This window comes from Vitis vinifera, chromosome 7 (assembly GCF_030704535.1).
Source record: "Vitis vinifera cultivar Pinot Noir 40024 chromosome 7, ASM3070453v1".
Lineage (NCBI taxonomy): Eukaryota > Viridiplantae > Streptophyta > Magnoliopsida > Vitales > Vitaceae > Vitis > Vitis vinifera.
In genome coordinates, this window is record NC_081811.1 from 4059080 (window position 1) to 4086657 (window position 27578).

The 27578-nt window shown below is 34.7% G+C and overlaps 6 protein-coding genes across 8 annotated transcripts; 3 read left to right on the forward strand and 3 right to left on the reverse strand.

Moving 5' to 3' along the window:
• The first annotated feature begins 1609 nt into the window (after positions 1–1609).
• On the forward strand, positions 1610–1933 carry LOC104879791 (uncharacterized). The gene has a single exon (XM_010653925.3). The coding sequence runs from the start codon at positions 1610–1612 to the stop codon at positions 1931–1933; it is 324 nt and encodes a 107-aa protein (XP_010652227.1).
• Positions 1934–2554: 621 nt separating this feature from the next.
• Positions 2555–3679, reverse strand: LOC104879792 (uncharacterized). Its single transcript, XM_010653926.1, has one exon. It carries the CDS (start codon positions 3580–3582, stop codon positions 3082–3084), a length of 501 nt encoding a protein of 166 aa, XP_010652228.1. The 5' UTR covers positions 3583–3679; the 3' UTR covers positions 2555–3081.
• A 4919-nt stretch (positions 3680–8598) lies between these two features.
• On the forward strand, positions 8599–9366 carry LOC100245192 (uncharacterized). The gene has a single exon (XM_002274788.4). The coding sequence runs from the start codon at positions 8696–8698 to the stop codon at positions 9218–9220; it is 525 nt and encodes a 174-aa protein (XP_002274824.1). The 5' UTR covers positions 8599–8695; the 3' UTR covers positions 9221–9366.
• A 209-nt stretch (positions 9367–9575) lies between these two features.
• On the reverse strand, positions 9576–18668 carry LOC100248684 (uncharacterized). Of its 3 annotated transcripts, XM_002269849.4 has the most exons (22): positions 18195–18668; positions 17435–17514; positions 16372–16458; positions 16230–16280; positions 16016–16133; positions 15878–15934; positions 15377–15441; positions 15112–15195; positions 14437–14487; positions 14277–14339; positions 14119–14162; positions 13653–13722; positions 13507–13569; positions 12869–12958; positions 12735–12773; positions 11831–11980; positions 11627–11704; positions 11470–11555; positions 11008–11056; positions 10824–10904; positions 10499–10592; positions 9576–10063 (listed from the first exon to the last, which is right to left on the reverse strand). In XM_002269849.4, the coding sequence occupies exons 1-22, from the start codon at positions 18310–18312 to the stop codon at positions 9999–10001; spliced, it is 1683 nt and encodes a 560-aa protein (XP_002269885.1). In that variant the 5' UTR covers positions 18313–18668; the 3' UTR covers positions 9576–9998. The 3 variants fall into 3 exon arrangements, 2 of the variants coding, with proteins under 2 accessions (XP_002269885.1, XP_059593873.1); XR_786203.3 differs by lacking the exons at positions 9576–10063; positions 10499–10592 and having other exon boundaries at positions 10830–10904; positions 11008–11215; XM_059737890.1 differs by lacking the exons at positions 9576–10063; positions 10499–10592; positions 10824–10904 and adding an exon at positions 11159–11215.
• Positions 18669–18915: 247 nt separating this feature from the next.
• LOC100243543 (uncharacterized) lies at positions 18916–21281 on the forward strand. Its single transcript, XM_002269885.4, has 2 exons — positions 18916–19630; positions 19809–21281. The coding sequence occupies exons 1-2, from the start codon at positions 19425–19427 to the stop codon at positions 21100–21102; spliced, it is 1500 nt and encodes a 499-aa protein (XP_002269921.1). The 5' UTR covers positions 18916–19424; the 3' UTR covers positions 21103–21281.
• Positions 21248–26923, reverse strand: LOC100267493 (phosphoribosylformylglycinamidine cyclo-ligase, chloroplastic/mitochondrial-like). Its single transcript, XM_059737891.1, has 9 exons — positions 26790–26923; positions 24555–24934; positions 23100–23194; positions 22887–22988; positions 22716–22775; positions 22422–22594; positions 22195–22297; positions 21935–22093; positions 21248–21695 (listed from the first exon to the last, which is right to left on the reverse strand). Exons 2-9 carry the CDS (start codon positions 24910–24912, stop codon positions 21525–21527), a joined length of 1221 nt encoding a protein of 406 aa, XP_059593874.1. The 5' UTR covers positions 24913–24934; positions 26790–26923; the 3' UTR covers positions 21248–21524.
• Between the last annotated feature and the right edge of the window lie 655 nt (positions 26924–27578).

Consider the following 27578-nt stretch of genomic DNA (forward strand, 5'->3'; position numbering starts at 1 on the left):
AAAATAGTTTTGAAGGGTATATTAGTATCTTCATATTTTATATCATCCTCATCAATTATGTAATTTTTATTGGACAAATCTTAATTTTTGAGTCTAAAGACAATTTTTCCTGTTATTTTTCAATATTTAAAATAAAAATTATATCATATTATAATATTTTCTATTTAAAAAATGATTTTTCTCTTATGTTTAAGAATATTTATGTTTAAAATATTTAAATTTTATAAATAAAAAAATTATAATATATTATTCAATATATAAAATTAATTTATATATTATATATTAGTATTATTTTATAAATATTTTTTTAGTTTTTTTTTTTAACCTTAAATTTAATTTATAATAAAAAATTATTTTACAAAATGAGTTCATAAAAAAATAAAATATTCGTAAAAAAAAATATAAATTTATGATACATGGAATATGTATATTTTATATTAACATATCTCATATATAACATATATAAAAAAAATGATAAATAATATATTTCATTAGTTATCTTATTTTATATTTAATTAAATATAAAATATAATAAATATTGAATAATTTATTTTATTCTATTATCAATCAAATATAAGATACGACTTAATATATATTTTTTATTTTACTTCACGTTATATTCAACTAATTAAATATGGACAGGGTGAAATAAAATCCACTCGCAACTCATTTTGATAGTTTCAAAGCGAAACTCACGATGAGTTAATTAAACACCCTTGACATCACCACGTGCAAACAACTCCCTCTACACTTGTAGAGACTCAATAATTTGAACATTAAGAAAAGAATTTTCAATTTGTTTTTAACTCCTTTAATTTGTATGCATTCGATGTATGTTTCAATTAACAAGTTTGGGCATTCATTCATCTTTTGGAAATGAAAATTTCATTTTGTCAAGAATAAATGTTATGAAACATCGAGTAAATTACTATATTACCCTTTTTTAAACCTTTTTTATACTTACCATATTTTCTTTTTCTTTTTTTTACAAATAATATCACATATGCAATAAAAATATCTCCATTTTTTCTTTTCTTTCCTTTTCCTCCCTTATTTTTTTATTTGGAAAACCATTAAAAAAATTAAGAAAAACTGCAAGAAAAGGAAAAAAAAAATTAGCACTAAGGATTGATAGGTATGAGTATTTTTACCTTTTTTTTTTTAGGTATTTTTAATTTTATTTAGAAAAAAAGGAAAAAAAAAAGGTAGGAAGAGAGATTTGGTGGGTGGATTATAATTTACCATATGGGATTACCACAATAATATTCAATCAATGCCACCGCTTTTATTAATGTGTCTCGAGATCTGTCGAATATAAATTGGGAGACTTTTAAATTTTTATTATATTAAAGGCCGAATTTTAATTAATTGATTAATTTATTATTATTATTTTTTTAAAGGGAATATCATCGAGTGCAGAGACCACCAGCACGGATCACAAAACATTACAGCTAATAGACTGAAGTTTCTTTCTGGGCCTCAATATTTTACCGAAAAGCCCAATAGCCCAAACATAACTCAGGCGACAGACCTCGCATAAAATGATAAAAACCCTAATTTCTCTCTTCGTTCGCTCTCTGTCGATTCAAAAAGGTTGAGACAGAGAGTAATGGATCAGTCCACGTCGGGTCACCGGTTCTCCGGCGTGGACCGGAGGCCGGGGATTGTGAGCGGGAAGAACTTCAGCAACGGTCAGACGTACATGGCGGGGCCTCACTCGCCCGATCTACGGCCGGTTCCACCGCGAGGGGAGAGTGTGAACCACGGCTCGTCGGCGGCGAAGCCCTGGGACTTCGGCGATCCGGATATGAGGAGGCGAAAGCGGATCGCGAAGTACAAGGTTTATACTGTTGAAGGTAAGGTAAAGTCTTCTCTGAGGAAAGGGCTTCGCTGGTTCAAGAACAAGTGCCATGAGATTATTCATGGCTACTAGGCATTAGAGTTGGTGCGGTCGTGCCACGTTGGCTGAACTCCGCTCCGGTGGTCCCGGAGATGACGTGGCAAGGTCGGAACCGTAGTGGAAATTAGCTAGAACTAGAAGATGGGATTGATTCGAAATTACGAAAATATCCTCCGAGTGACAGTCATGATAGGAAGAAGAGGGTATGATTTAGGGGTACTCATGTAATTAGGGCCGATGGCTGGGTTTTGTGGAAATTGTTTGTGACCATGTTTTAACTGGGATTGGTTAAAATTCAAGAGATTATTTTGAAAAAAAAAAACAAAAATTACTATTTTGTGTTGATGATGACGAAATTGGATATAAAATTGTTCTTAATTTTATTAAATAAGAATGATTTTCTTATGAATTCATTTGCGTGGTGATTTTAAATTTATTGAAGTTATAAATTCCATATTATTACATATTTTGTTGTATTTTTTTTTCTTAAATTCTGATTAATGAAAAAATTAATTCCCAATTTGTATAAATTTAATCTAGAAATTAACCCTACGACCGTCCAGGCTCTGTTGATGTTCTTCAATCCAAACTCCACACAAAAACCTCCATTCAGCCCAAACCAGTAATAGTAAATTGAGCAATCATCACCAACGATTGCTAAAATTCCATAAAATATTTATTCAATTCTGATGTCCGCATGAAAATGCATGAGAACAGAACAGAAAAAGTAAGAGGAGACAAATGGAAAAATATACAGAGAAAGGAAATAAAAAATAAAAAATAAAGCCCAAGAAAATGAGGGGAAAAATCCAGCCTCACATTATACGGCTTCCCCAGCCTAATGTTCTTTCTTTCATTAGAAGAAACAAATCCTACAAATTACAAAAAAGTTTAAATAAATAATTAAATAATATAATTTATTTCTGAAATAGCACGAACCCAGAGATATCTGCTTTTGCTTTATTTTTATTTTTTCTTCTTTATTTCTCCCCTTAATTTCTTCGTCCTCGTACTTCTTCATTTCTCATCAGACAAGTGAAACTTAAGTTACTTAACCCCATTGGCTTGAAAAGTGTAAAATTGGAAATAAGAGAGAATTAAAAAAAGAAAAAAAGAAAAAGGAAAAAATAGACTTGAAACCGACGTACGTGCGCCCTCATGCATGCATGAATTTACGTGTATTAGCCCGTGGCACGTTTGAAGGAATCCAAGCGTTCAAGCCTCATCTGCGCGTAGAACTGAGCGATGAACTCCTTGGCCTTGATGTCGATCATTTCGTCTCCACCGTCACCCCAGACATCGTCGTCGTCGGAGCGGCCGAGTTCTTGGAGGTTCTGAGCGGAGGCGTAGCGGCTCATGCCGTCGATGGAACTGCCGGAGGAAGAGGCGGCGCTGGGGGAGATGGGCGGCGGGTAGACGTCCTGGAAGTTGTCCATGGAGATGGAGACATGGATGCGGGGCTGAGGCGGGGAGTTGCTCTCCTGGAGGTGGAGAGGGCGCATGGAGCCGACGAGCTTCATGGCGTTGGAGGCGACGTCGACAGCCACCGGAGCTTTCTTTTTGCTGTGATTACGTCGTACCATGAACAAGGCTGCCTTGAAAATAGACATTGGCCCACGCTTCTTTGTGGGTTTCTTAGTGGGTTGGGGCACAATGGCCTTCATGGCAGCTTGATCTTCCATTTCAAATCAAAATTGAATTCAATTGTGTTTTGTTGTTTTGAAATTGGCCCCTCACGCCTCTCCCTGCAGAAAGCAGGGCGAGACACGGAGAGATCTTCGTGGCATCGTATTCCTTTCACCTTCTGCCTTTTATAGGGAGCTGGCGCATCATATTTCGCGGAATTATTTGAAATAACTAAATTACCCTCCATAGCTGGGCTTTGCTAGAGGTCGATGAATGTGTACCATCTGAGTTACAGACAACGAGTTTGATATTCATAAGGGTAAAATTGCAATTTTGCAAATTATTGAGTGGCAATGATGTAATAAGATCAGAAAATAGAGTGCTAAATGTATGGGAGAGTAAGACGACGTGGGGAGCGGTGTTTTAGGCAAAGGAAGAGGTGGAACCGTGGAAGAGCGACGGAGCTTCTGTTTCGGGTTACAGGCTTACAGCTATTCTGACGGCTGCCATTCTTTTGCTTCCGTAAACTTCTCGGGATGTGTGGAAATTTTATAAAAAACGGAAAACAGATGAGCCGTTGAACCGGTCTTTTGTGAGTTGTGACAACTTTCAATGATCACATTTAATCATGGGAGTCAACAACCTCTAAATTAAACAAATAATAAATTATTAAAATAACAAAATATCATAAAAATTATTTGTTAGTTCAATAAATTCTATGCGGTGGAAAAGGACAAACGTGACAAAGAAATAAAATTTTTACATTATTCCATATTGTTTTTTTATCAAAAATTTGAATAAATTTTAAGTCATATGGAATGTGATAAAAATTAAATAATAAAAATATTTAAAAATAAACTTATGTGTTATCTAAAAAAACTTCAACAATGTTGGTTTTTAAAGTTCTTATATTCCCAAAATTTGTAGTTTTTGTCAATATTTTAATTATCTCAACAGTTACAATAATAGTGATTAAACATCATTCAATTTTAAGAATAAATAAAACCAACGCATTATTTGAGTGCATGTATTCCTCTAGATCTTATTGTAAGTCATACCTTGGTTAATCCATAAGAAAAATAAAAAAAAATAAAAGGAAAATAAATAAATAAATAGAGAATGGAAGAAGTAACAAAATCGAGTCTTATGAAATCATAATTTTCTTAAAAATAAATTCGTCACTTCCTACTATGATTGCGAATTGAATTATATTTGACTCTATCACAACGAAAAGAGGAAAATAAGGTTTTAATGATTTAAATGCTAGAATTCAAGAACTAACATTTTCGAAAAATAGTCAAAGTCTCTCTTTCTATCGATTGGGGAAGGCTTTTAGGTTTCCGAAAAATGTTAAATTCATTTACTTATTTAATGTATTTACTCATTTTCTAACACTTATACTAGTTAGCATCTACATTATTTTTTCATGTTATTGATAAAGCACCTCATGCTCCTTACTGGACACTTTGACCTTATGCTACCGCTAACGGATTAAATACTTTTTTTTTTTTGTCAACAAGTTCTTTTGAGATCATTCTTGAAAGATTTAAGATAGAGTATTTTAGGTAAAACAGTGACTATATTTTTACGATTTTATTCCTTATTATAATTCATTGAATTCATATATTTATTTATACTAAAGATATCATTTTGGAAAACAATTTTAAATTTAATTTTGTAAAAGTACACCTGTAAAATACTAAAAACAGGTTTAAATTTCATAAAATAGGTTTAAAATAATGAATCAGATGAGCTAGTGTTTGAATGCCTTGAAGGGACATTCGATTATCCGGGAGGATGTTTGAATGTCCTCCAAGGTAGCTTTTGAATGCTCTTCAAGATGTTCAAGGCTCTTTCAAGACTTTCAAATGCTTTCATTTTTATATAAAAAAAAAAAGGACTTAAATTTAAATAAATATGAATATAATTAAGTGCTTAGAAGGATTCTTTTATTAGTATCTAAATTTTGTTAAGTATTAATTTGTTTCTTTTATTAATATCTTAATAATGTCAAATTTATTTATTTTTTTGTGTTAAAAACATTTATAAAATTAATTGTTATATTTATTTTTATTTTTATTCCAAAACTAATAGTTTAACATATTTCCAATATGCCAAAATATCAATATTTGCTGTCATGATAAAATTTTATATGATTAAATATTTAATTAGTTTAAAAAATGATAATTTAATAATAATTAAGATTTTTAATCATGTTTGGTTGCTCAGAAAATGTTATAAAAAAATTAAATTAATACTTGTCGCCATATGGTACCTTCAATTATATAGATTTATAATTACAATATATGTTTCATCATTAAAATTAATACGTTAATTTTTTTATTTTTAAAAAATATCAAATTCGGATTTATTTTATTTTTCCAAATTAATAGGAATTTTTCATTCCAGTGAAAAGGCAAGGGATATGACTTGTTGCCAGAATAATTATTATTTTATTTAAGAAAAATTTAATTTATATTATGACTTGTTAATAGAATAATCAATATTTTGGGTAAGAAAAATGTAATTTATATCATTATTTCTATGTTTGTTCATTAAAGTGAGAAACAAATGTACCAAGAAAATGATGGCAATAAAAATATACATCTAATTATCTTTTATGGTGAGACCAAGAAACTATTATATAGTTCATGTTATGATTAAAACACCCTAATTCTATTTTCTAAAAGTAATAATAAATCAACACGAAAAATAAAGTATTAAAATATATGAGATTTATAGTGATTTACTCTTAATATAAGAATTACGTCTATTTATAATTATTACAGATTTTTACTATAATAAAAAAAAAGAGTACGACAGAATGTCTAAATCTTTAGTCTTTAAGTTTTTCTTTTAACGTTTTTCTACCTCTCTCGATAGCCAAAAAGAATAAAACTTTTACTCTAAAAATTGATTACCTTAAACATAATAAAAATAGAACAATTAAATCATGCTTAAAATTTTAAAAATACTCTTACTATTAAGATAATAATTAGCCTCGGCATGTTTTAATACTATAAACATTAATATACTGAAAATACGAGTTCAATATAAAAATAAAATAAATTATAAAAAAATATGATTTCTTTTATATTTATTTTTTAACAAAAATCAGAAATAAAGGTGGGTCAAGGGTTAGGAAGACCATGCAAACAGCGTGAGAAGAGTGTGAGCTCGGCCGCCGCGGTTTCATTGGTGATTAAAATTGGGTCCCACAAAAGAGGTTGAGGCCATCACAACACATCCCTACTCGTTTTCCACGCAAAATCATTTCCTTAAAAGAAAAATTAACCACAACTGTTTTTCTCAGAAATTGCCTTGCATCTACTTAGAAATTTGGACCTGAAAATTTCAAGATTTGCCCGCCTAGGGAAGTTAAGATACAAAGAAATAACAATTTATTTATTTTTTATGTTATATTTAAAAGAATTAAAATTAATGAAATGAATTTAAATTAATATATAAAATAATTTATTATATTTAAATTTAAATTTTTTATTTTTTATTTTTTTTCCTTGTATACCCGAACACAGCTTTAATTATTTTTTCTTTTTCCTATTTTTAAGATTAGAAATTCATTTTTTTTTTTTTTTGTTTTTGGTTTTTTCTCAGCTGCCAGCTAATTGCTTCACTTGATGTGTTTGGCAGCCCATTTCCCATTAACCAAGTTATGAAAGTTTGAATTTTTGGAAGTTTCTCAATCCAATCCAAAAGTTAACGGTACCATTGGCATGAGCTATATGACAAGTTGTAAAACGGAGGGGGCTCACCCTCCATCTTTACAAGTTACCAAGGTAGGACCCATGAATTGGTGGGAGCCAGTTCACTCCAACTGTTTGATGAATTGCTTTATACAGAATTGGTGTATTAATTGTAGGGCAAGCAAGTAGACCTTTGCTCATTCAATGATAAATTACTACTCATGATTGGTTTCTTCTGGTCCTCTTGCCAAATCTCATGGCAAACTTCACCATTCAAAAGGAACCAGGACTTTTCGGTTTCCCACTGTCTAGCTTGGATTGAGCTAACATCGCATCTGCAATGGACATAGCATGTGCAAAACTGTCCCTTGAAAGAAAAAAAAAAAAAAGGATTTACTTAATAGAAATAGTCATAAAAATAGGTTATTTAAGAAATATTTAATTTATTCTAATTTTCAAAATTTTAAAATAATTCATAATAAATCATAAAAAAAATATAAAAACACACAATCTAAAATTTAAAATAAATTGTTTGATTTTTTTTATTTAATTTTAAATAGAACTTTAATATTTAATAGTATTAAATATTAGGTTTGTTTATTTTTATAATATTTTATTTTTATTAAATATTAAAATTAAAAAATATTTTTTTTTTATTCAATAAAAAATTTATAATAAATCATAAAAAATAAAAAAACAAACTATATATCATTTAAAAAGCAAATTGCTTTAAAAAAAAAAAACACAAACACCCTAGGAGGCATTGATTTTGATAGGTACAGCACATACCAGGCTGTGGGGAGTGTGAGAAGTTCAAAAATGAGTTAAACCGAGACTGAGCCAAAAGTCCCATGGTGGCGAACCAAGAGTCAATCCATCTGAGTGGTATCCAACTCAGATCATGCACCACATTGCTTCACTCTCCATTGACCTCTGGGGTCGTCTTCTCAGATCATTTGATTATTACTCATCTCATTTTCATTTTTTAATATGTAATATTCAATCATTTTTAAAAAATAAGAAAAAAAAAAAAATGAACCTTCTTATTATAAGCAAGCTTCCAGTACACGGTTTATAGGATTCTCTTTCGCTTCTCAACATATATAATACAGACAAAACAAAAATTTGTTGATTTCATGTACCTGTGGGTCCATTTTTTCCCATGTTGACCAAAATGCCCTAGTGTAAATCCACAATCTAGAAACAGAACATGGGTGCATTTGGGAAAAGCCGCAAGAAAACTAAAACGAACCCAGCTACTCTCTACCGCGTACAGCCGTTTGCCCCCCCACCAGCCTCACCGCCCACTTCTTCAATCTTTTCAAACACACCCCCTCTCCATATATAATATATATACCCCTCTTGTCCTCTCATTTCTCAATATCTGAAAACCTATCAAACTAAAAATTTTCTCGCTACCCAAACAGCATAATCTGTTTTCTTTTGCCATTACTAGTTGAAAAGGATGAAGAGAGAACGCCAACTTGGTCGTAGGGCATGGAACCTTCTGCGGTTAGTGTTGTTATGGGCGCGGAAAGGAGGGGTGTTCAAGAGGAGTTTGATGATGGAGCTGAGGCTGGTGCCCAAGTTCTTGAAAAAGCTGGGGAACTCCAGGCACGACTCGATCCATTACGGAGAGCGCGAACTGTCGTTTGACGACACCCCCATTTTCCATGTGAAGATGCATCGTCCAGGGTCGATGAGATTCAAGATGCCTCACATCCCATGCATAAATCCGCAGGTGGATTTTGATTATGATTTCGAGTTCAATGGCGACGATGGCGGTGAAGTTGGGGATGGGGAAGAGGCAAGGAAGAGTTTCTTGATGGGGGGAGATGAAGAAGACTGTGGTTGTGGGGGCTGTGAAGAGGAAGAAGGGATTGATGTGAAGGCGGAGGAGTTCATAGCTAAGTTCTATGCTCAGATGAAGCTGCAGAGACAGATCTCATATTTGCAGTACAATGAGATGCTAAACAGAGGCACAAGCTGAGGATTAAGCTCGAGTTTCGCTCCATATTTTTTTTCGTATAAGAGGCATTGCGGCATTTTGTAAATACCGGAAGCTTCCATTGAGCTTTTTGCAATATTATAAATAAGCACTGAGAATTTATTGATTCAAAAGAATGATTGTATTGATGTTTTGTGATTCTCAGTCCAAAAGAAAGTTCCTACCAGAAATGGATGGCGCCTTGGGCTCCATTCTGATCTATCAAACAGCACAGGGTTTAATCTCACACCCCTCTTTCAAGAAGCTTTGAATAATGAATATAAATACCCTGAAAACTTATTGCTGACAGCATGCTAATCAACTCCATAAGAAGAAAAAAAATGACTATCAGCCCATGTGAAGAGACCAAGAACAAAATAAATAAATGTTTTCAGTAAACAAAGACATAAAATATAACCAGAGTCAGCTTTGAGCAAACAGTCACAACAGTTTAGAAGTGCAACAAGGAGCCTACAGAATTTTGCAGTTTGGCTCTATATGGGGACTGGTTAAAGAACCCTTTTGTAAGCCCCGATTTGCAATTCTCACTATGAAGCATCAAGCATTTTTGTATGCCCAAAGGTTAGGGATAGAGTTCAGGAAAAGATGATACTGTTAATCCATAGATATGGTGAGCCTAGTGCTGATTCAACTGGGCCACAAGCCTGGCAATATGACAAATTTCTCCTGTCTTTGGTAGTTGCTTAAATTTTTTCCATCGAACACTAGTCCAGCACTTAAGAATTGCTTCTTTGGGAGCATTAAGACAGCAAATTTTGTATTAACTGCCATTCTGATGCTGGCTAAGATATGCTTCCAACTGCCCAATTGCAGCCAATATAAAACCTACAGTTGCAATATCACAGGTGTTTAGATGATAAATAGACATTTAATTAAGGCTAATACTTGAAGAACTAACCCAAAGTTGGCAACCATTTAGTTCTGAAGTTTTTAGATGTTGCATGGAAATTCAGTCAGCCTATTAAATGTTGCATAAGGTTTTCAGAGCATCTATAAGATTGTATTTTTATGTTTTCACAAACTGGAACTTTGCATAAAACATCCACATCAGCACCTTAAAACAGAACAGAACTTGACAGTACGACATTCAAACACGACCAACAAGAGCACCAATCCCAATGCTCTCAGTTTCAATCTCAAAAATCAATTAAAACTTTAGAAACAGCACCCATTACCTTATCATGGGAAATGGATGGTTCTGGATTTAGAATGGTTGGTTTAATGAGAAATTTTAGGCTCACCACTTGTATCAATGCATACCTAGAAAGAGAGCTGACGGCCTCCCAGGCCGTGACTTAAATTCTGGATGAAATTGCACGCCCACATAGAATGGATGACTGGGAAGCTCTAAAATCTGCAAAAGAAGAGAAAGGAAGTGAAACTTTGAAACTCGGCTAGTACCTTAGCAGAAAATTAGCATTTTGGAGAGGGTGAAGCCCAGTGAGCTCAAACATCAGATATGGATTCACCACAACCAAAATGAAAAACGAAACTTTTAAGAGCAAACTCTTGAAACTAAACAATTTGATTCCGGCAGATCCTTAAGCTCATGTGAGCTTAAGCAGAGCTGATTTTGACAACCAACCTCCATTCTTTGTCCACTTTCATCTTTCCCTACAAACTTCAGGCCACCTTCTTCTAGAACACCAACCATATGTGGGTTCACCTGCACCACTCATGTCTCGGGTAAGAATATTATGCCATCTGAACAATAAGATAATATGCCCACAGGACATCATTTCTTCACTCAACCAGATTCCATAACTAACCTCATATCTATGTCGATGCCGCTCATCCACGTACTCTGAATTATGGTACCTGATATTAAACAGAAACTATATAAGCATGCATTCATGAAAATCTCAGCATCAATATATTCTTAATTCTATAAAATTTGAGCAGTGATTTAATGGACTCAGCTCTGTCATAAGCAGCCTCAGATTGGTCCATGAGATTAGTCATCCAGGACTCCATATGCTTGGACAAACATCCACATATCACGAAGAAGATAATAAGCATTACAGTTCAGTTAAATGATTTATGCAATCAGCCCCTAACCTGACTTATTGGGCAAGGATTGGGGTAGGAACGGGAAAGGTTCTAAGTTTGTGTAAATATATCCAAGGAAAAAAAGAAGAAGAAAGCATTGATGTGTAATTGTATTTTGCAGTCCATGGAAGTTTTTTGTAATATTTTTTAGACTACGTGGACTGAAAAGTTCAATCACATACAGTTTTGCAGTAATACAATCAGGAGTCTGGAACAGTGTTCTTCGAGATCCTAGTCTCATGGTGCTTCCCATATGCGTTGTTGAACCCTGCACAAGGATGTAAAAATGATGATAACCATGGAACAGAAGAAATTTGAGAAATGCTAAGATGACCATACCTCTGGCATGAACATTACAACACGATCAGGTGTCTGGGTGTCAAACTCTTCACTATTGGCCCTTTCCATGCCCAAAACCTAAAACATGTGATCAAAGTACAACAAATATATAATTTTTTTTTTTGATAGGTGATCAAACTACAACAAATATATGGCCTGATGAATATCAAAAGGAAATACATATTTGAAAGGAAGGTTGCTTACAGATCTAGCAAACTCAATCACAGAAATCTGCATGCCCAAGCAAATCCCAAGATAAGGAACATTATTCTCTCTGGCATACTTTGCAGCCAATATCATTCCTTTCACACCACGATCACCAAAGCCTCCTGGAACCAGGACACATGCTGCATTCTGCAAATATAGCTTTTTCAGCGACATCTTGAACAATTATCTCCATCTTAATTTGAAAAGAAAAACATTAAAAGTAAAAAAGAAAAGAGGAAAACTTTCATTGTCTTTCATTTCTTGATCCCTAAATTGCAAAGTACATTAAATAAGAGAAATGAACACCAGTTCAAACAGAGGACACAATTTCAGTTCGACCACTTGAGAATTGAGAGGAAAAGAGAAGTGCTAAGAATAGAAAAGCATAAACTAGAAAAGAAACATAAAAATAGTGATGAGCAATTGATAAATCTATTTAATTCAACAAATCTTTAACCAGGAATCAGTATGAGCTAAATCAATGAAGTGGTTCAGCTGTCAGGCCAACCAAAACATTTTGTTACTAGAAAGTCCACAAAAAGAAAAATTATGTGAATGGTTGTTACATAAATTCAAACAGAAACTAATATAGCTATCCAAAATAATAATATGCAAAACCCATAATCATCTGAAGAACATATTTTTCTGGTAATCTAGTAATCTGGTCTACCCCAAATCAGGATGGTATCAAAACCCAGGCACATGAGTTTCGATAGTTCTGGCAGCTCAACCAGTTGTTCTGCTTCAGAAGGCTTTTGCAAACAGTTTTTTTATGCATGTCATCACCACCATGCTACACAGGTGATGAACAAAACATAAAGACTCTTTAGAAAAAGGTAGGGCCGTTCAGAGCAAGAACACATGGATGACGAGAAAAAATATATCTAATGTAAAAGCTTACCCTTAGAGTCTTCCATGCAGTAGCATGAGCTTCTGGTGTCTGTAGGAGGAACAAAATATTTACAATAAGACAAACTCTTCACTAGAGATGTAACATAAATCTCTCCAATAATGCAACTTGTAAGAGCTCAATACCAATACTGCACTATCATCTTCAAGATCAGAAGCTGCAATCCAGTCCACTGATGGCTTCAAAGAACATGCAATGCAAGCATGCAGAAGGGCCTGCACACAAAATGAGGCATAATGATGCAAGATAGCTTGTATGTTAGAGATCATACTCGGAGCAACCAAAGCAACTTTTGCCTTCTTCAGTTTTGAATGAAGAAATAATTATATTAAGCTGATTCAACAGGCAAATATTTTTCATAATAGAAAATGAAAGTTCAGTTTGTAAGTTAGGTTAATCATAATGATCTCGCCGTACACATGGCATGTAATTGATGCCTTCCAAATAACCCAGCCTAAGTGAAAACACACAATTATGAGCAGTGCATTGTGGTATGATATTAACCTAGTGTATATAAAAACTCAGAAAATTTTCTGTAAAAACTTCAAAAACAGGTTTTGTATTATACACAGATAATTAGGAACTGAAAATCAGATAAAATCATCTATATATTGGCATCTTATATTCATTAGCAAATTTTTCAGTTAGAAAAAATTTTAATTTGTAAATCAAGTCACCCATTGGTATTTTAAATCACAGCCCAACAAATGATATTCATTGTCCTCTTATTCACACTAAGCATGAATTTAAAGTGTCATCAGACCTTCACAACAGACAGATATGAATCTGTCAGACCAACATACTTCCCAACCATTGCAATTCTCACCTACAAAAAGCAGCATCACTTCATATGTCAATAACAGGAAAAAAATTTCCCAAAATAGAGAATTAAATGCTAAAAGCACTAACAGAATTTGTGAGACTATCAAAATTCTCTGCCCTCTTCGTCCATTCTTGTAAATCAGGAGGTGTAGCCTTGCTGAAACCAAACTTAATAACCAGTCAGTTAACATAAGCAATCTCCCTGTATTCAATATCTTGTTTCAAGATTATTGACCCATTCTGTTTTATAGGCAGCCAAAAAAATTACTACATGCAGTAGTTCCAGCATGATTACTATCGCATATGATCCATGACTGCTAAAGTCATTTTTTATTTTTATTTTTTTTATCAGGGACTGCCAAAGTCATATAGTTGGTTGAAAAAAGTTTATCAAACTCAAAACAGTCAGTGACCGCCAGAATCAAACTAATGAAGTGCCTCAGTCCCATTAAACTTTCAAAAGAACTTGGACTGGCTGAACCTGAGCATTTCTCTGATCTCAAAATTTAAACCTTCGAAGTTAGAAGGAAAAGAAATTAACACAAAACCTCACCTAAGATTTAGCTGTTTTAGAATGGAATTATGAGCATTTTGGTTCTGGAAACAGAAGTAACACATCAGAAACATAGGTAAAGAACATAAAATTGTTGAAGGCAACAGATCAGAAGCAATCAAGAATTACAGAAAGCAGAGAATTATTGTTAAACTCACCCGAAGCAAAAGAGGAACATGCCAAATGTTTGGAACATCATGGATATTGAGAATGTTACCAACCTATGAGAAACGATAGCAGAAAGAAAAATCCCTCACCCCGTGAGAATAGAATTCAACACTAAGGTCACAAATCAATTTTTCAATGATAATAACTTACTGGAACATGGCAAAACTGTGAAAGTTTCTCCTTTGTAGTTTCCAATAAAGGCTGCAATACATAACCAAAAGGCATTTATTTAATTCCTTGCATTCTAGCAAACTAGCAGTAGTGGAGGAGCAGCAAGCAAAAATAAAAAGATGAAAGCTAAGCAACAATAAGTTTTAGAACTAATCAAACTTATTACTAACCTGGTAAAACAGGGGGACGAAAATGAGAAAGTAAAAAAATCACCATTGATGAAACACTTGCCATTTTGCAACAACAAAAACAAATGAAAATTGTGTGCATGCAAGGTATAGAATGAAGATTAGAAGATGCTTGGAAAACAATGAAACTGATTCAACCGAATAACCATCAATCAAATGTCCACTACAGCTAGGCTTGCACCAATCATTTTCCCAACTACTAATATATACAAAATTATACTAACATGACTGGTGAATCAAACCCAACTTGATGGAACTGGATCAGATTGACTAAAAAGACTCCTCAGCCAAAGTTGCTACATTCATTTAGAGTGATGTTAGTTGTTTCATGAAAATTAAACAGAATTAGTGTACCTTACATGACCATCACTAGAACTTGTGATAGAGAAATTCAATTTCCAAAGGAAAGACACCCTCAACAATCTCTTGCATGCATACAGGAAGGAAAGCAGAGAAAATAACATACCTGAGCAGAACGACATGCCAACAGATGAGGAGTCAGGCCTAATGCTCTCAATTCCCGCACGCTATGTTGTGTAGGCTTTGTTTTCTAGGTGGGGAGTAAGAGAGAGAGAGAGAGAGAGGGTTATTCTCAACCAAAAGAAACCTCCAGTTCAAGAAACAAAAATAACTTAGCTTTTTGCAATACAATCTATTATCTAGAACATAAAAAAAAAAAGCTTGAATTTAGGATGCAGGTTCAAATTAAGTATAAATTTATGGAAAATTACTTGCTCTCCCACAACACCCAGTACAGGTATAAGGCTCACATGAATGAGGCAAAAGTTATCTTGTCCTGAGGAGGAAATTGAAAAGTAACATGAGCAAATACCATAGAACATAATGAGAACTCATAGCTCTGGCACGGAAGCAAAAACAAACCTGATAAACAGTTTCACACTCGGTTCAGAATTTCCATTAACTTATTATATTGTGACCCTCATAGAATAGCTCCATACTCACATGGGCAACAATCACATAATAAATAATTCAATTAAGTTCAACGATGCTATCATTTTTTTAAGATATCTGGCCAAAATCTGAATTTAATGATGCACACATGTTTATAAGATATCCAGTCAAAAATATTAATTCAGTTCATTCAGAAGATGTCGCCACAGGTTAGCATCACAAAGACAAGCAAGCAAATGAGAACACAGGATCCCACAAACAGAAACAATTCATGAAGCAATTAACATCACTTAGAAAAATATCAAATAATGCAACCTTACCGACTGAAAATAATAATTGTCGCAAAGCCTCGATGAATGGCATTGATTCAATGTCACCTAAGAATAAAAAATACAAATTACTCAAGAACATAAAATTTAAGAGAAGTGTTTCAGATCACCAGGTGTCTCTTTGTTTACCAACAGTCCCTCCCAACTCTATCACACACACATCTGCTGGTCCCTCTTTTCCATCCACAGGAATGACAGAGACTGATTCAATCCAATTCTTAATGGCATCTGTCACATGTGGAACCACCTGGAATCCAATCAAGGATGCAGCATTGTAGTGAGCAGTAGTCTCCATGTACATTGTGAAATAAGAATTACAAAACAGTTATGCATATAGCACCACCTGGACAGTCTTTCCAAGATAATCTCCTCTTCGTTCTTTCTCAAGGACAGACTGACACAAAACATAACAGACTGATCATATCAAAACAAACTATAGATGAGAAAGTTGATATATTGACATCTAGAACAAATAAATTACGCACCTGATATATTTTTCCTGTGGTAATGTTGTTATCTTTTGTAAGAGTCACATCCAGGAACCTCTCATAGTTACCCAAGTCTAAATCAACCTTTTAAGAGCAAACCATGAAGAAATTATGAAATGCTGGTATTGAAGCTCAACTGGAAGAAGAAATTGTCAATGAACAACTACTTGTGGTATTTTATTTATTAAGCATAACAACTCTTGGATTTGATCTGATCATTTCTGCACCATGTGTCACCAAAAACGTTGTTGAAAAACTCATGCTTTAAGATTAGGGACCATATACAAGACACTCCTAAAACAACTTACTAAAGAATCATTATCACTCAAGCAACATGTTAAATTATCAACTCTATCAGACAGTAAGACCAAATGAACCTAAAGACAGAATCACAATGTTGACCAAATGGTAAAGGACAGTGCTACTTAAAATCAATAAATCTTCCAGAAACAGATGGTGGTAGTAGGCCAAATTCAACTTTATTGTAGCAATTGCTCTTCCTTGATGCTTTTGCTAGAAATGGATGATTGATACTTGACCCAACTCAACTCCACAAATATTTAATGCTAACTCCTTGTGGTTGGCTACATCAAACATTTTCATCATTCAGCAGTATCCAAACCCATATGTGAAATTTAGAAGAATACACACTAAATAAACCTTGGCAAGTCAAATTGATATGTTACACGTGAAGGATTCAACTCCTAATGCATATCCATCAAATAAATTGAATAAATGATATAGGACTTTTTCCCAGATGGAATTTTGATAAAATATGAATCACAATCTTTAATTGTCTTGGGTAGATATACAACTACTTTGGCAGAGTGTGCATGGATGAGTGCTTTATGTATGCATGAGTGTACATCACAAGAAGTTGGAGAGAAGTATTTTCTACATTTGTTATCATGGAGAACTTTTTTATTATATTGATTAATAGACTGTAGCTCATGCAATTATTAGCTATTCAGATTGGAGGTGAGGTTATTCTCAAGTAATCAAAATTTCTTTCTATGTAAATTTAAATAAAAGTAAGGATAAATGCGAATGAAATGGAAACCTCTCCACCATCATCAAGAACAAAAACCTCCCCATGTTCAAACGGGGACATTGTACCAGCATCCCTGTTCAAGTAAGGATCTGCAATAAAGAAAGTCATTGCTAAATTCACCAGCCGAGCAAAAATCTGAATTGTCTTCAATATTAAAGTTTGAAATGATTAAAGAAAACTATGGTAAAAAAAAAAAATATTCAATTGACAGATAAACAAGTGATTGATGATTAAAATGGATAAATATATCCATATGTAGAAGCACTTATTCATAACATAACCAAACAAAACTGGTCACAATCTCAGAAAAATACAATTGCAACCAGAAAGAAGTGAAAGAGCCTTTCCATACTATATATATCCAAGACCAAGCTGACCAACACTAATCTCAACCCCAAAGCATAGGAAGACCAATAATCAGGAAAGATATCCAGATTTAACAAGACGCCATAAAGAAAGATATCAGAAACTAGAAAAACAAAAGATTCTCAAGGCAACTGAACTCCATAAAACAAATGATCAGAACACTTGAATATCAAAATATTTTCAACAAAATCCCAAATTGCCAAACTTTGTCAATGAAAATTATTGTCCCCAGTTAAACACAGCCCACATATATGATCAAAATACCACTAACCCAGATATCAAAATCTAAAAATTAACTTAAAAAAATGAACAACATACAAAAACATAAATAAATAAAATAAATATTTAGAGAGAGAAAGAGAGAAGCCAAACAACTTCAATATCGCAAAGCAACGAAACGAACCTATTTTAATGGAAGTAACGCGAAGGCCACAAGCTTTGAGAACGACGCCTACACTGCTCGCCGTCACTCCTTTGCCGAGTCCACTGACGACTCCTCCCGTCACCAACACGTACTTCATTCTCTCTCAAACGCCCAACACCCAGGACTGCCTAGTGAACACCGGGTGTTTGTGTTAATGCCTGAGCGGGAAAAACAGTTTCACTCGGATTGACAAGAAGCCTGGGGCGAAAGTTCTGCCTGTTTTTCCTTTGTAACCGCCCCGTGAGATTTACTAAAATAGCGGTGCTGAACATATAATTTTAAAGTTTAGGCGGCGGTGCTGTTTCGGAATAGTGAGGCCAAACTACCCACCATGTAATTATAAATTTATAATTAGTTATTGATTGTAACACCAACCAAAATTTAGGTGATTTATCAAGACTTTTTTTTATAGGAAAATAATATAAACTGTATATGAAAAAAACCATTTAAAAAAAAAAAAAAAGCATATCCAAGATGAATATTCTTAATTTAATATAAAATATAAAAATATAAATAAATAAGACTCGAGGATGTATACTTAATATGATACGATTGGTGTATATATGTCAAAGATAACACATTAACGTGCCCAAATTCTTAATGGCAAGGGGGTTGCATATATTCTCCACATATGTCTAGATTTGTTTTGCTTTTTCAGGGTTTTGGTCGCTGCGCCACTGAATTATTATTCTCTCTTTTTGTTTGGGTTCGTTTTTTTCTACTAAGTGGTTGGTGATTATGCTTGATGTTTCAATTGGGGAAGAATATTAAAGGGTCCAATGTGGGCATTAGACGATTCCCTTTTTGGTTTTCAGCATGTGATGGCAAATGGCAGTGGCAGTGGCAATGGCATTTTTTTGGGCACTTAGGCTGTCTTTTTATTTGGAGATGGGTTTGAGGAAAATAATTTGAATCAACGGACACAATCATAAATGAGAAATCCCACAAATTATACTTGTTTGGTTGTTGAGAAACCAAAGGAAACAAAATTGTGACTCTGACCCAATGCCAACTGTCAAGTCTAATTTACTAAACTACCCTCATCACGAGGCACGCATTCACTATGCCAGCTGGCAATTGTAGTTCTATTTCACAGGAAACTAAAATGGTATAGGTGTATAACTACCTTCCTTGGTAAAGCCCCAAGATTTGAATTTCAAATTTGAAATGAGCCGTTGAGGGAGAAAGCGAACAGAGAGGGAGATCAGAATGGTGGGAGGTGAAACGAAGATTGAATCTGCATTTTCCTGGGCGGATGAGGTTGAAAAAGAAGAGGAAGAAGCTAGAATTAGAACCCATGAAAGGCAGAGACCAAATCCTTTTGGCTCTGCAAGGCCTAGAGAAGTCGTTCTCCAAGAGAAAGGGATCGATTGGCGAAAACTCGACCAAGATCTTCACCAACCCTCCAATACACGGTAGTTGTTTTTCATGCTTGAATTCGAATGCAACTCTTTTCTCATAGTATTTTGTTGTTTGCACGTTCGGTTGCTGAGAAAATGTTGGGAAAAGAGGGGGGAAAAATCAACCTTTGTTCTTATATGTGTCTATGGTGTTTGATGTTTTGCTTTGTTACTAACGCTGCAACTTCTGTAGATATGAAACTCCGGTGGAGAAGCCTCTTAAAGAAAACAACCCTGCATATTCGGCCCGGGCTGCCAACAAAAAACAGGAGATTTCCTCAGGCAGAAGTCTGCAATCAAAATCTGAAATTAGAGATCCGGGGTTTAACAGAAGGGAAGTTTCAGGGGGTTTTATGACTCCCCAGAAGCAGATGGGTGGAGTATTTGTTGGTCCCCCACCAAGATATCAAACTAGAAATGTCTTGGCCTGTTTATCAGAGGAGGCATATCACAACTCCTATAGATTGGATAGCGAGGATAGGAAGTTTCGGTATAGGAATCACATTGATTTTCTGTACAAGAATAGCAATGAGGCGGGAAGAGAGATGATGTTTCATGAACCCCAGACGACGCAATTTTATAACTCCAGCGGGCTGGGCATTGAGGAGCACATTCACCACTATGATGACCAGTTTGGCGCACATAACTCTCTTGTTGGATGGGAGAGGGAATACACAGAGTTCGATTTCGGTGTAAGAAGATCCAGTGGGGTAGAGTTGAGGCGTCCATGGATGGAGGCACTACATTGTGGGAGAAACTTGGGAAAATCAGTGGCTTGTGAGGAAAGGCGAGATGCAGACGCTGATTATAACAGAAGGAAGTTCATGAACCATAGTTCAGGATGTTGGCCACTGGTAAATGAAAGGAGAGAAGCCCTTCTCATTCATGAGAAAAGGCCACCATCTGTTGATGATCATGCAAGAAATGGTGGAGTTGGCAGAAGGCTGATGAACCCGCCTTCCAATGGAGCTGCACAGCAAAGGAGAGAAACCCTTCTCATTCATGAGAAAAGGCCACCATCTGTTGAAGATCATGCAAGAAATGGTGGAGTTGGCAGGAGGCTGATGAACCCGCCTTCCAATGGAGCTGCACAGCAAAGGAGAGAAACCCTTCTCATTCATGAGAAAAGGCCACCATATGTTGATGATCATGCAAGAAATGGTGGAGTTGGCAGGAGGCTGATGAACCCGCCTTCCAATGGAGCTGCACAGCAGAGACAGCAGCAGCAGCAACGGCAACATAACAATTCAGGCAGCAGAATGGTAAAGTTAACTAGAAGAGAGATGTACCAGGAAAAAAAGGAAAACGAGACAGAATGCCAGAGAGACGCTGGACGATTCGCACCCTCCATGGAAGAAGCTGGTGATGGTGAGAGAGCAGAAGGACAGTGCAATATGAAGAAGGGAGCAAATTCTGCTGGGAACTACAGGAAGAGAATGATGAAATCAGGACCTGAAAGCTACCACCAGCATGGGAAAAGAAGATGAACTAATTGCTTGAATGCAATATGTAATGACTTAGGGTTTTCTAACTGGAAACTGATGTTAATTTTTGCTAATTGTTTTTATTAAAGATAGTTAATTGGAGCCCTACATTGCTGGCAATGAAAATGATGAATGGAGAAGTAAATCATTAATGAAATCGATTCCATATCTATGGAACCATAAGATAATCATTGAAACTCAGCCATTAGTAAAGAACATTTGAGCCAAAGTCAATATACATTACAACATAATCTGCATGGCCTTATGAATCTAGTCCACTGCATCTGAGAAGTTTAAATATCAAAATTGTTAAGAGGAAGAACAGCAAAAAGATGAGCCACAACTCAACTTTATATTTTATCTCATTGAACAGATGCAAAAGGAGTATCTCAGGGTAGCAGGTGTACTGCTTTTGAGTTTTTTTTTCAGCCATATCTCACTCCTTCACCAACTGCAACCTCTCCGATTTTGTATGCTGTATAAGCTCCATTTCCATCTCCAAGTATTCTGAGAGATGCCTCTGGACTGACAACCAGAACCATCCCAATACCCATATTGAATGTCCGCCTCATCTCAGCATCCTCTATTTGGCCAGCCTAAGAAACATAAATAAATAGGAGGATTAAACCAGCAAGTGTTTTCAAAGACAGATTATTAAAGAATAGCTGTGTGATCAAGGAAATAACTAGTTCATCTTGATTTAGCCATTGATATGATCCATTGTTATTTTCTAAAGCTGAAACTGATAATTGCCAAAATGAAGGAAATCTGTCTTGTTTTATGGAAGAAGGTTCATCGGGCATTCATGAAGTTCAACTGAAGATGGTCTTCTTACCTCTTGGATCCATTTGAATACAGATGGGACTTCCCAGGAGTCCTTATAGATCACAGCTCCAAGGCCTTTGGGAAATACTCGAGGTATGTTGTCAGTAAAACCGCCACCTGTGATGTGCGCTATCCCCTTCACCCCTCCCTTGCTGATAAAATCAAGCACCTGCTTTGACAGAAAAAAGAAGAGACATTCTGCAATCAATTATCCAATGAACAAGACAACATAGAACATAATAATGTGAAAGCAGCGCATCGATGAATGACCTGCTTAACATAAATGACAGTTGGGGCCATCAAAGCTTCACCTAATGTAATAGCCTCACCAGGAAGTTGGTCCTTCAGAGAAAGGCCACTTCTGGACAGAACCCTGTAAAGACAGGCCAGTATCTGTCAGCAAAGATCTCGATGTACATCAATGTTAGAGGGGCTTGAAATAAACCCACTGCAGAGTTCACCATTGATTTAATGAAATAAAGGGTACAATGACTAACCTTCTAACAAGAGAAAAACCATTGGAATGAACTCCACTAGATAGCAGACCGATGAGGACATCTCCAGGAACAATATTTTTCCCATCAATAACTGAATCCTTTTTTACCACACCAACCGCAAAACCACTGAGGTCATATTCACCGTCTGCATAGAAATCTGGCATCTCTGCTGTCTGAAAAATACAGTCCAGTGAGCAAAACCTAAGTTTATAACCTCCATAATAAATAGCTCACCAAATTTTAAATCAAAATAAAAGTGAAAAGAAAAGCAATGAGGGCCAAAGTTTGGAATACCTCTCCCCCAAGAAGAACGCAGTCAGATTGTTGGCAACCATCAACAATTCCTTTTATAACCTGAATAGGCATGAAAAGAAAAAGAATAAATTAACCATGCTTCACCATATGTGGTTAGTTGTGATATGATGAATCCAAGAAAAGCTAAATTTATGCATAACTGTCTGCTACCTTCTCAGCAAGGTCAACATCAAGGTGGCTTGTGGCAAAGTAATCAAGAAAAAACAATGGTTTAGCCCCAGAGGTAACTATGTCATTCACACTCATCGCAACCTGGAACAGAATGCATTAGGAAACCAAAGCCAATTATTAATAGAAAACAAAAACACTCCAATTGAGAACAATAAATATATGAATATAGCAAATTTTCATTTGAAATTTTACCAGATCAATCCCAATAGTTTCATGGATTCCAGTTTCAAATGCAAGCTTGAGTTTAGTTCCCACACCATCAGTACCAGCAACAAGGTATGAGTCACCTGTTCATAAGATATGGTGAACATAAAAAACTTGCAGACAACCAGATTTAGATAACATACAAATTTCGCTTCCCAAAAAAAGGGAAAGTTATATAAGACAAGATAAGCATCAATCATCCACGATTAACAATAGTTTCTATGACATATACCTAGTGCAAAAAAGGGGTACCCTCATGCCAAAATCAATCAGGATAACTTACAGGATTGATTTGACACACTCTAAATTCAGAGGGAAAATAAAATAAAAGAGCTAGAAAGACATGGAAGAATTTGAATTCAATAATGTTAGTATACCATATCAGAGAATCTTCAATAGGCTACTTGAGATTTGGAAAGTTATAAGGGTGAACATGAGCAGACCTAACATGCATAGACAGCTACTCAATAAATTTCTTGACATCTAAAGCTGACATTATTTGTGGAATACTATACAGCTTAAAACTTGTCTTCTGTCTTACAGACTACATTAGTGCTAAAATGGTTTAAGACAACAATGACGAAATTTGTAAAGAAAGTACATGGGCCACTTAAGAACCCTAAGGACGGTGAAAACTGTAGTGTCCTTGAAACCTTTTATGAACATAAAAAATTCATACAAACATCTTGAATATTTTTGCTAATGGTCTACTGTAAACACACAAGAATATAAGGTAATATCCAAAAATGACAAGGCATATCCAAACTTTCATGACATGACACACCTTGCACAATATTTTTTCCTCCATAGATAACTTTTTTTTTCTTTTTCTTTCTTTTCCCCTTTTTTTAGTCCCTCTTGGGAATTTAGCTTAGAACCTCTCACATCCCCACCCCAATTTCTTAGCACCATAGCCAGGTCTTAAGGGCCTGGATAGCTCAACCATCAAAACTCCCATGCTAGCTTCGATTATCATCCTCACACTCCCAATGTGATGATTACATGCAAGAGATACTCAAGAAGCACTATTCAAGTTAACCATAAAAAACACAATGAGAACATAGTCATTGCTGCCTGTTGTTTTCGTGCAGCGGCAAGTCAAATTTAATTGGGAAATGTCATATTAGGTTCAAGGTATTTCTATTGTAAACTCCTAATTTTTTAAGTCTGTAAATGTAATGTCAAGTCATGGCACAAAAAAAATCCTAAGTACTTTTATTTAGTATAATAAGTAAGTACTGCATCCATAGGACAAAAAGAAAATAAAAAGTATTTCACCATATACTTCAAGGTGAAAGCCATTGCTGCCAAGAATTTTATAATTGCTATTCTCAACAATAATGGTTAGAAAATGTATCAGAGTAGGGATGAAATTCAATTCTTTCAATATTCAAGAATTTTAGTCCATAGTGAAGAAAATAATGAAACCACAGAGTAACATACCAAGAGGGAAAAGACCTCCAAAGCCACCAATCCCTGGAGCCATCTTTGCAATTCTTTTAACTAGTTCTGAGCCAGCATCTATGTCAACACCAGCATCCTTATATGTAAGACTATCAGCCATGTCAGCACTTTCACCATAATTATTCTTTGACATCGAGGATATAAGGCTAGTGTTCCTTGTTCTTCTTGCTGCCACTTTTCCTGCAGCCATCCTTAGCAGTGAAAACCTCTTTGAAAAGCAATTTTTTGTGCCTTTGCATGGATACTGTTGGGTGACATAGGCCTTCTGGTCATAGGGTCTAACAGAAGATGCAAAACATTGGGATAGCTCTGTGTTTGCTCTCAAGCTCGAGGTCATGCTGACAAGGAAATCAAAAATACTGGGAGGACATAGAGAACACAGAAAAAGAAGTAAGCAAACAGCTAGCACATATCATGAAATCAGATGATGAGTTATGAGACAATGTTTTCATTAGATTGGCACCTTATGGAAATGGGCCATGTTACAACTACCATACAGAATGATAGTTTGATTTAACAAATATGCAGTCACAAAAACATTTGGTAAAAACATCCTGAAAAATGAGTGATATATCTGGTATACACATATCATGAAAGAGATTGAATTCCTAATTTCTTATGATATATGTCTGATTTGGATTAACAATACTTGTGAATTTGCATCTAAAATTCAAGGTAATGTATAACTAGACCACATTCCCAAGGAAAACAACAAAATAGGTATTTAAGATGTTAATCACCTAGAAATATCAATCCTAAAAGTAAAAATCAATAACATGACTCAAATTCATAAAAATGGCCAAACATTCACACTCATCATTTACGTAATAGAATCCATGTAACATGCACAAATATCATTGGAAAATACCTGCAAACTAGAAAACAAATGCTCCAACTTTCTTAAGAGTCAATATATGAACCAAACCAGATTCACAAACATAAAACCCAACAGCCAAATGGATGGACAACTCATTCTAAGCCAATAGTCAACTCGGAAAAGAACCACACTGTCTAGACTACAGGTTTCGACAAACATGATAGACCAAAGCCCTATCAAAGTAAGTATTGTGTAATAGGGTGTATTGAGTTGAGGAAAAAACACTGTACTTTGTTTGGAATTCTAGTTCAACAGTTTGAAAACCTCATTTTTAAAATGGAATTGTTTGCACATAGTTTCAATTCAGTCAGAAACCATCATTGGTCTGTTACCACCAAACAGCATAACTAGAAGTCCGATTAATGGAATAGAAATTATGTGCAAAAAATGCAACTATACTGCCTAGAAAAATGGAAATTTGAAGCTTTCAAGAGGAAACCTTATCACACTAAGGACAACAGGTATTATTCAATTTCTATTTAGATCATCAAAAATTTCAGACCCATTCCCTCAACCAAGTCTTTCATAGCACAGTATTAACACACAGCATATCCACAATGCAAAAAACTATATGGGCTCTGAATACAAAAGCTGTTATTCACGGCTTCATCTTTGATTAATTACAAAAAATCATAAGATATTTGAGCCAAACATTGAAACCCAAAATGGTCCAAGAATGTCAATTTTCTTAAACATATTTCAAAAACTCATGCTCTCAAGATATGATAAACATATGACAAAAGCAAGGATCCAACATGTATGGAGAAGAAAACCGAGAAAGAGAGGAAGAACAGAAAATGGAAATTTGAAAAAGGCAATATCAATCCAAAAGCCCCACGGTGTTCTCCACACATTAATTTTTACTGCAGGAATTTGAATTCTACAGTGGGCATTTCACCATCACTGAAACTATCAAATGGGGTTGGCCCTGCACGGGAGTGGGAGGCCTCACTCTATAAATTTGTTATCTCTGCTCTTCTCACATGTCCACAACCATCTGTAAATCTCCTTGGTTAACACTAGGTCTTGTCTAGTTCTTCCTCGTCTTCCTTTTCTAAGCCAGCATGGGCGTCCCAACATTTGCCCAGGAGTTTGCCGCCCCCGCCTAATCCAGAATCACCCAAGTGGCAGGACTTCCTCTGAGCCTCAATAACCCTCCACCAACACCCAACCTACTTCTCCAGGACTGGGCTTTCGCTCAGCTTTTTATGATTGTGAAGCACAGTAACCCTTTAAGATATTAGAACCCACTCTCCCAGCCACCAAACTAAAATCCCAGAAAACTCAAAAGACAAGTTCTCATAAAAACTCAATGCAATAAGAAAGAGAAAACTTACTCTAGGTGCAGGGTCTGCAGAGCCTGGCCTCGACAAGGACGGAGTCGTCGGCGCCGGTGGAAAAGGAGTAGAGACCGAGGGTTAAAAAGAAGAAATGGTGGCTTTTTCCCTCTTTCTTTCCTTTTATTTTTTGTTTTTTCTTTTTCTCTCCCTCTCTTTCTTTTTACTTTTTAATTAATTAATAATGGTTTTTATATAAAAATATATAAAAATATTTAATTAAAAGAATGCCATAATACCCATATTTAGAAAAATGTTTTACATATATTAAAAATTACACCCATATTTAGAAAAATATTCTAAATAATAAATGTATTATTTTTTACCCTTAAAACTTTTATTTAAAAAATACTCAATGTGAAATAAAAATTAAAAAATTGTTGAAAAGTATTTTTATTAAAAAAAAAAAGGGGTCATTGCTCCAAATTTATGTTTTCGATTTTAAAATTTAATTAAATGAAGGGGGTTTTGATTAATAGTTGTAATATGATATTTGCAACGACATATTTATACTATAAATTTTAATTTAATTTAGAATTACTTATTTGTTTTTATATATTTATTTTATACATTTTTTTATCCATTTGTACTTTAATCATACAATTGACAAAATGCATACCTTGATGCCATTGTTCCATTTTTTCTTATCTTAGTTACATTTGTTTTATTCCTTAGTGATATTTTTTATAAGTCAATCCTATATTAATTATATTATTTATTCCTTGATACTTTAGTCACATTTTTTTATATATTTATTATATTTTAATTATATTCTTTATATTATTATAT

What these genes read in the sequence shown, in the direction of transcription:
- LOC100267493 (XM_059737891.1), bottom strand. Translation starts at nt 24,912, where the DNA reads ATGACCTCGAGCTTGAGAGCAAACACAGAGCTATCCCAATGTTTTGCA. An exon ending in ATGTTGACCTTGCTGAGAAG is followed by an intron (nt 22,776 to 22,886) that starts GTAGCAGACAGT and finishes ATGCCTATTCAG; the next exon opens with GTTATAAAAGGAATTGTTGA. An exon ending in GCGTTCTTCTTGGGGGAGAG is followed by an intron (nt 22,595 to 22,715) that starts GTATTCCAAACT and finishes TGTATTTTTCAG; the next exon opens with ACAGCAGAGATGCCAGATTT.
- LOC104879792 (XM_010653926.1), bottom strand. Translation starts at nt 3,582, where the DNA reads ATGGAAGATCAAGCTGCCATGAAGGCCATTGTGCCCCAACCCACTAAG.
- LOC104879791 (XM_010653925.3), top strand. Translation starts at nt 1,610, where the DNA reads ATGGATCAGTCCACGTCGGGTCACCGGTTCTCCGGCGTGGACCGGAGG.
- LOC100248684 (XM_002269849.4), bottom strand. Translation starts at nt 18,312, where the DNA reads ATGAAGTACGTGTTGGTGACGGGAGGAGTCGTCAGTGGACTCGGCAAA. An exon ending in AGAGTTGGGAGGGACTGTTG is followed by an intron (nt 15,935 to 16,015) that starts GTAAACAAAGAG and finishes TTTTATTCTTAG; the next exon opens with GTGACATTGAATCAATGCCA. An exon ending in TGGCATGTCGTTCTGCTCAG is followed by an intron (nt 14,488 to 15,111) that starts GTATGTTATTTT and finishes TATGTATTGCAG; the next exon opens with CCTTTATTGGAAACTACAAA.
- LOC100243543 (XM_002269885.4), top strand. Translation starts at nt 19,425, where the DNA reads ATGGTGGGAGGTGAAACGAAGATTGAATCTGCATTTTCCTGGGCGGAT. An exon ending in CACCAACCCTCCAATACACG is followed by an intron (nt 19,631 to 19,808) that starts GTAGTTGTTTTT and finishes CAACTTCTGTAG; the next exon opens with ATATGAAACTCCGGTGGAGA.
- LOC100245192 (XM_002274788.4), top strand. Translation starts at nt 8,696, where the DNA reads ATGAAGAGAGAACGCCAACTTGGTCGTAGGGCATGGAACCTTCTGCGG.